General features: G+C 44.6%; 1 protein-coding gene across 1 annotated transcript in view; it reads right to left on the reverse strand.

Annotated features, from left to right (window-relative positions):
- Positions 1-202: 202 nt before the first annotated feature.
- Positions 203-8,843, reverse strand: part of LOC139582424 (T-box transcription factor TBX18-like) — a 21,816-nt gene continuing 13,175 nt past the window's right edge. Inside the window, exons 7-8 of the mRNA XM_071412413.1 lie at positions 4,708-4,793; positions 203-1,662 (exon numbers count right to left, since the gene is read on the reverse strand). Coding sequence (XP_071268514.1) covers positions 1,109-1,662; positions 4,708-4,793 — 640 coding nt within the window. The 3' untranslated portion in view covers positions 203-1,108. The remainder of the gene's footprint in view (positions 1,663-4,707; positions 4,794-8,843) is intronic.

Here is an 8,843-nt window from a genome sequence, read left to right on the forward strand (position 1 = left end):
TATAACTGGAGTCTGTCTCTCTGTCTCTGTGTATAACTGGAGTCTGTCTCTCTGTCTCTCTGTCTCTGTTTATAACTGGAGTCTGTCTCTCTGTCTCTCTGTCTCTCTGTCTCTGTGTATAACTGGAGTCTGTCTCTCTGTCTCTCTGTCTCTGTGTATAACTGGAGTCTCCAGAATTGTTCATACCAGACCTCTCCAGATGTGCCAGTATCTCGTCGTGTCCATTTATTCCTTTAATCAGATGCTTAGAAAAAACAACATCGATAACAACAACATGTCCCTAATAACAACATCAATAACAACAACAGGTCCCTAATAACAACATCAATAACAACAACAGGTCCCTAATAACAACATCAATAACAACAACAGGTCCCTAATAACAACATCAATAACAACAACAGGTCCCTAATAACAACATCAATAACAACAACAGGTCCCTAATAACAACATCAATAACAACAACATGTCCCTAATAACAACATCAATAACAACAACATGTCCCTAATAACAACATCAATAACAACAACTAATAACAACATCAATAACAACAACTAATAACAACATGTCCCTAATAACAACATCAATAACAACAACATGTCCCTAATAACAACATCAATAACAACAACATGTCCCTAATAACAACATCAATAACAACAACATGTCCCTAATAACAACATCAATAACAACAACATGTCCCTAATAACAACATCAATAACAACAACATGTCCCTAATAACAACATCAATAACAACAACATGTCCCTAATAACAACATCAATAACAACAACTAATAACAACATCAATAACAACAACTAATAACAACATGTCCCTAATAACAACATCAATAACAACAACTAATAACAACATCAATAACAACAACTAATAACAACATGTCCCTAATAACAACATCAATAACAACAACTAATAACAATATCCCATTAGTCAGTGTTCTCTCTTCAACACAGTCTCCAAAGCTCTCTTTCTCCCCATAGGTCTGTGAGATGTCTCGTCACTCCTCATTGGCTGGTGATTCCACACCACACCCTCTCCACGGAGCAGCAGCCTGTTGCCATAGCAACCTCAGGGGTCAGGGTTAAGGAGCGTGTCTCAGCTCATGTGGGCGGTGACCTGTGAAGCCCCTCCCCCTGACTGGCTCACAGACAATCCCAGCGTCCGAGAGTCAAACAGGAAGTTGGCCTGCTGGTCTCCATTGAGCATGCCCAGACTGTCCGTCGGGGTTCCACTGGGGTAAGAGCCGAGGAAAGGGTTCTGATTGGCCACAGCGCCACCAGCAACCGCCATCTTGTCTGGGCTGGCTGCGATGTGAGTGGGGGGGTCGGAGTAACCGTAGAGACCGTAGTGGGGGGAATGCAGGCAGATACTACCGTAGCCCTGGGGGGGGTGTGGTTGCAGGTAGCCAATCTGAGAGCGGGGTAAGGACAACGAGCAGAATACTTCACTGTCATAAGCTGACGGTCTTCGTAACGCAGGAAGGGGGAAGGGGGAAGCGGGGTTGCCGTAGCGATGGAGGTTGTGTGTGTGAGTGTGTGTTGGTCTGCTGCAGGTGTAGTCCAGGGGAGAAAGAGAGCACACCTTGAATGGGGAGGAGCAAGGAGAAGAGGAGAGCAGGTGAGATGAACCTCCATGCAACCCTGGGACTCCTGTAGAGAGAGAGACAGGGGGTTAGAGACCAGTATCAGGGGGTTAGAGACACCAGTATAAGGGGGTTAGAGACACCAGTATCAGGGGGTTAGAGACACCAGTATCAGGGGGTTAGCGACACCAGTATCAGTATAGACAGACAGGGGGTTAGAGACACCAGTATCAGGGGGTTAGAGACACCAGTATCATTATAGACAGACAGGGGGTTAGAGACACCAGTATCAGGGGGTTAGAGACACCAGTATCATTATAGACAGACAGGGGGTTAGAGACACCAGTATCATTATAGACAGACAGGGGGTTAGAGACACCAGTATCATTATAGACAGACAGGGGGTTAGAGACACCAGTATCATTATAGACAGACAGGGGGTTAGAGACACCAGTATCAGGGGGTTAGAGACACCAGTATCAGGGGGTTAGAGACACCAGTATCAGGGGGTTAGAGACACCAGTATCAGGGGGTTAGAGACACCAGTATCAGGGGGTTAGAGACACCAGTATCATTATAGACAGACAGGGGGTTAGAGACACCAGTATCATTATAGACAGACAGGGGGTTAGAGACACCAGTATCATTATAGACAGACAGGGGGTTAGAGACACCAGTATCAGGGGGTTAGAGACACCAGTATCAGGGGGTTAGAGACACCAGTATCATTATAGACAGACAGGGGGTTAGAGACACCAGTATCATTATAGAGAGACAGGGGGTTAGAGACACCAGTATCAGGGGGTTAGAGACACCAGTATCAGGGGGTTAGAGACACCAGTATCATTATAGACAGACAGGGGGTTAGAGACACCAGTATCATTATAGACAGACAGGGGGTTAGAGACACCAGTATCATTATAGACAGACAGGGGGTTAGAGACACCAGTATCAGGGGGTTAGAGACACCAGTATCATTATAGACAGACAGGGGGTTAGAGACACCAGTATCATTATAGAGAGACAGGGGGTTAGAGACACCAGTATCAGGGGGTTAGAGACACCAGTATCATTATAGACAGACAGGGGGTTAGAGACACCAGTATCAGGGGGTTAGAGACACCAGTATCATTATAGACAGACAGGGGGTTAGAGACACCAGTATCAGGGGGTTAGAGACACCAGTATCATTATAGACAGACAGGGGGTTAGAGACACCAGTATCATTATAGACAGACAGGGGGTTAGAGACACCAGTATCAGGGGGTTAGAGACACCAGTATCATTATAGACAGACAGGGGGTTAGAGACACCAGTATCATTATAGACAGACAGGGGGTTAGAGACACCAGTATCATTATAGACAGACAGGGGGTTAGAGACACCAGTATCATTATAGACAGACAGGGGGTTAGAGACACCAGTATCATTATAGACAGACAGGGGGTTAGAGACACCAGTATCAGGGGGTTAGAGACACCAGTATCAGGGGGTTAGAGACACCAGTATCAGGGGGTTAGAGACACCAGTATCATTATAGACAGACAGGGGGTTAGAGACACCAGTATCAGGGGGTTAGCGACACCAGTATCAGTATAGACAGACAGGGGGTTAGAGACACCAGTATCAGGGGGTTAGAGACACCAGTATCATTATAGACAGACAGGGGGTTAGAGACACCAGTATCAGGGGGTTAGAGACACCAGTATCATTATAGACAGACAGGGGGTTAGAGACACCAGTATCATTATAGACAGACAGGGGGTTAGAGACACCAGTATCATTATAGACAGACAGGGGGTTAGAGACACCAGTATCATTATAGACAGACAGGGGGTTAGAGACACCAGTATCAGGGGGTTAGAGACACCAGTATCAGGGGGTTAGAGACACCAGTATCATTATAGACAGACAGGGGGTTATAGACACCAGTATCAGGGGGTTAGAGACACCAGTATCAGGGGGTTAGAGACACCAGTATCATTATAGACAGACAGGGGGTTAGAGACACCAGTATCATTATAGACAGACAGGGGGTTAGAGACACCAGTATCATTATAGACAGACAGGGGGTTAGAGACACCAGTATCAGGGGGTTAGAGACACCAGTATCAGGGTTAGAGACACCAGTATCATTATAGACAGACAGGGGGTTAGAGACACCAGTATCATTATAGAGAGACAGGGGGTTAGAGACACCAGTATCAGGGGGTTAGAGACACCAGTATCAGGGGGTTAGAGACACCAGTATCATTATAGACAGACAGGGGGTTAGAGACACCAGTATCATTATAGACAGACAGGGGGTTAGAGACACCAGTATCATTATAGACAGACAGGGGGTTAGAGACACCAGTATCAGGGGGTTAGAGACACCAGTATCATTATAGACAGACAGGGGGTTAGAGACACCAGTATCATTATAGAGAGACAGGGGGTTAGAGACACCAGTATCAGGGGGTTAGAGACACCAGTATCATTATAGACAGACAGGGGGTTAGAGACACCAGTATCAGGGGGTTAGAGACACCAGTATCATTATAGACAGGGGGTATGAGACACCAGTATCAGGGGGTTAGAGACACCAGTATCATTATAGACAGACAGGGGGTTAGAGACACCAGTATCATTATAGACAGACAGGGGGTTAGAGACACCAGTATCAGGGGGTTAGAGACACCAGTATCATTATAGACAGACAGGGGGTTAGAGACACCAGTATCATTATAGACAGACAGGGGGTTAGAGACACCAGTATCATTATAGACAGACAGGGGGTTAGAGACACCAGTATCATTATAGACAGACAGGGGGTTAGAGACACCAGTATCATTATAGACAGACAGGGGGTTAGAGACACCAGTATCAGGGGGTTAGAGACACCAGTATCAGGGGGTTAGAGACACCAGTATCAGGGGGTTAGAGACACCAGTATCATTATAGACAGACAGGGGGTTAGAGACACCAGTATCATTATAGACAGACAGGGGGTTAGAGACACCAGTATCAGGGGGTTAGAGACACCAGTATCATTATAGACATTAACATTACCTCATAAAGTTGTTGTGTCAATAACTTAACAAACTTCTACTTCTAACAGAAACGTTGTCACCTTGTTTCATTCCAGGGATGTCTTCAAACGTCAGGAGGGAAGGACGCCAGAACCCATAGGACTCTGCCAGAGCCTCCAAGCCCATCCTGCAACACACACACACACACACACACACACACACACACACACACACACACACACACACACACACACACACACACACACACACACACACACACACACACACACACACACACACACACACACACACACAGTTAGATTATCCACAAACACATTCATAGAGTCAGATTCACCATATGGCCAAAAGTGTGTGGACACCTTATTGTCCAACATCTCATTCCAAAGTCATGGTCATTACCATGGAGATGGACCACCCTACTGTAACAGCCTCCACTCTTCTGGGAAGGCTTTCTACTAGTTGTTGGAACATTGCTGTTTGTTATTCAGCAAGAAGAGTATTAGTGAGGTCGGGGACACTGATTTTGGGCGATGAGGCCTGGTTTACAGTCGGTGTTCCAATTAATCCCAAAGGTGTTCGATGGAGTTGAGGTCAGAGCCAGTCAAGTTCTTCCATACCGATCTCGACAAAGCATTTCTGTATGAACTTCACTTTGTGCACAGGGGCATTGTATTGCTGAAACAGGATAAGGCCTTCCCCAGACTGTTGCCACAAAGATTGAAGCACAGAATCTTCTAGAATTTAATTGTTTGTTGTAACTAAGGGGCCGAACCATGAAAAACAGCTCCAGACCATTATTTCTCCTCCACCAAACTTTACAGTTGCATTCGGGCAAGTAGCGTTCTCCTGGCATCCGCCAAACACAGATTTGTCTGCCGGACTGCCAGATGGTGAAGCGTGATTCATCACTCCAGAGAACGCGTTTCCACTGCTCCATAGTCCAATGGCGGTGAGCTTTACACCACTCCAGCCGACGCTTGGCATTGCGCATGGTGTTCTTAGGCTTGTGTGTGGTTGCTCGGCCACGGAAACCCATTTCATGAAGCTCTCGACCAACAGTTATCGTGCTGACGTTGCTTCCAGAGGCAGTTTGGAACTCCTTGTGAGTGTCGCAACCGAGGACAGAGGATGTTGACGAGCTACTCACTTCAACACTCGGCAGTCACGTTCTGTGAGCTTGTGTGGTCTACCACTTTGCGGCCGAGCCGCTGTTGCTCTTAGTCATTTCCACTTCACAATAACATGACTTGTTGGAATGGTGGCATCCTATTGGGCCACATTGGACTGAGCTCTTCACTACGGCTATTCTCATGCTTTTGTTGGTCTACGGAGAATGCATGGCTGTGTAGTCGACTTTATACACCTGTCACCAACAGCTGTGGTTGAAAAAGCCAAATCCACTAATTTAAAAGGGTGTACACATACACACAGTGTATCTACACAAACACACTTTTACACTCCAAAACACCCTCCCTCTCTGGACCCTCCCACAAACCCTCCCACAAACACACTTTTACACTCCAAAACACCCTCCCTCTCTGGACCCTCCCACAAACCCTCCCACAAACACACTTTTACACTCCAAAACACCCTCCCTCTCTGGACCCTCCCACAAACCCTCCCACAAACACACTTTTACACTCCAAAACACCCTCCCTCTCTGGACCCTCCCAAAAAAACACACTTTTACACTCCAAAACACCCTCCCTCTCTGGACCCTCCCACAAACACACTTTTACACTCCAAAACACCCTCCCTCTCTGGACCCTCCCACCATGCATTGCAGCGGTAGACTTGACATCTTAACACGCCGTTGGGCCTCTCTGGTCTCCATGGAGGTAACTAGGGACATAAACCCAGCCAAGACAACGCAGGAGGGGCTTTGGGTCAAGTCTCTGAATGTCCTTGAGTGACCCAGCCAGAGCCCGGACTTGAACCCGATCTAACATCTCTGGAGAGACCTGAAAATATCTGTGCAGCGACGCATACAACCTGACAGAGCTTGAGAGGATCTGCAGAGAAGAATGGGAGAAACTCCCCAAATACAGGTGTACCAAGCTTGTAGCGTCATACCCTAGAAGATTCTAGGCTGTAATCACTGCCAAAGGTGCATCAATAAAGTACTGAGTAAAGGGTCTGAATACTTATGTAAATATGATATTTCAGTTGTTGTTTTTTTAATCAATTTGCAGTCATTTCTAAAAAACAGTTTTTGCTTAGTCATTATGGCATATTGTGTATAGATTGACCAGGATATTTTGGTGGAATCCATTTTTAAATAAGTCTGTAATGTAGCAAAATGTGAAGAAATTAGGAAACTAGAAACTAGGCGCAATCTGTACTATACCACTCACTGTTTAGCACATGACCTCACATGAGAATCCTTAAAGAGATGACCTCACATTAGAATCCTTAAAGAGATGACCTCACATTAGAATCCTTAAAGAAATGACCTCACATTAGAATCCTTAAAGAGATGACCTCACATTAGAATCCTTAAAGAAATGACCTCACACGAGAATCCTTAAAGAGATGATCTCACATTAGAATCCTTAAAGAAATGACCTCACATTAGAATCCTTAAAGAGATGACCTCACATGAGAATCCTTAAAGAAATGACCTCACATGAGAATCCTTAAAGAAATGACCTCACATGAGAATCCTTAAAGAAATGACCTCACATGAGAATCCTTAAAGAGATGACCTCATATGAGAATCCTTAAAGATAAGGGTGGGGCTAAGGCTTAAGAGGGTGTGGACGAGGCTGAATGGGTGTAGACAAAGAAGAACTCTCAGCAGGTGTACCAAAACATTCAGGGGCCATTTACTAAAAAGTGAGGTTACAAGTTTGTCAACTTTCATAGCAGAATTATTTCCCCATTGTTCCTCAACTGTAGTGTATGACATACCATTTTGTAGCTCTGTGTCTCTACTTTTATCCAATGTAAAGAACACACTAACATTTTGCTACATAAGACCGAATCAAGGCGGTCGGTCACAAATGTGGAAAAAGTCAAGAGGTTTGAATACTTTCAGTATGCACGGTATTACAGTATTACAGTACTATACGGTATTACAGTATTACAGTACTATACGGTATTACAGTATTACAGTACTATACGGTATTACAGTACTATACGGTATTACAGTACTATACGGTATTACAGTATCACAGTACTATACGGTATTACAGTATCACAGTACTATACGGTATTACAGTATCACAGTACTATACGGTATTACAGTATTACAGTACTATACGGTATTACAGTATTACAGTACTATACGGTATTACAGTATTACAGTACTATACGGTATTACAGTATTACAGTACTATACGGTATTACAGTACCCCCCAATCAAAAAGGCAACTACATTCTGGACACGTCTTTACTGTAAAGGGAATGCATTTCTTTCCTGTTTTGGACTTTGTGGACTATTTGCATAGTGATATTGTATTACTGCCCTGAAGGAGCTGGAAACACAAAGCATTTTTCTGCACCTGTTGTACCATCTGCTATTCTGGGTACCATTATTGTTATTGTGAAGTAAAATCACAAAAGTCATCATCATAGTAGGACATATCGTACTTTAATGTTTCTACTTTACAGACATACATTTTCATTATATAGTTTTCCACATCTGCAGTAGACAAATCAGTTTCCCATGTAAAATCTATAGGTTTTACCAAACATTTAAGTGATCAACTGAGAGCAGTTTTGTGTCCTTTTTGATGATCTGTTAAGAGTTGTGACAATGCACCACATACTGGTGAAAACTGCACCTCACACTGGTGAAAACTGCACCACATACTGGTGAAAACTGCACCACATACTGGTGAAAACTGCACCACATACTGGTGAAAACTGCACCACATACTGGTGAAAACTGCACCACATACTGGTGAAAACTGCACCACATACTGGTGAAAACTGCAACACATACTGGTGAAAACTGCACCTCACACTGGTGAAAACTGCAACACATACTGGTGAAAACTACTACTAAAGGACACCAATAAGAAGAAGAGACTTGGTTGGGCCAACAAACACGAGCAATGGAGATTAGACTGGTGGAAATCTGTCCTTTGGTCTGATGAGTCCAGATTTTAGATTTTTGGTTCCAACCGCCGTGTCTTTGAGACGCAGAATAGGTGAACAGATGATCTCCACATGTGTGGTTCCCACCGTGAAGCATGGAAGAGGAGGTGATGGT

Source organism: Salvelinus alpinus, chromosome 8, assembly GCF_045679555.1.
Source record: "Salvelinus alpinus chromosome 8, SLU_Salpinus.1, whole genome shotgun sequence".
In the NCBI taxonomy this organism is placed as follows: Eukaryota; Metazoa; Chordata; class Actinopteri; order Salmoniformes; family Salmonidae; genus Salvelinus; species Salvelinus alpinus.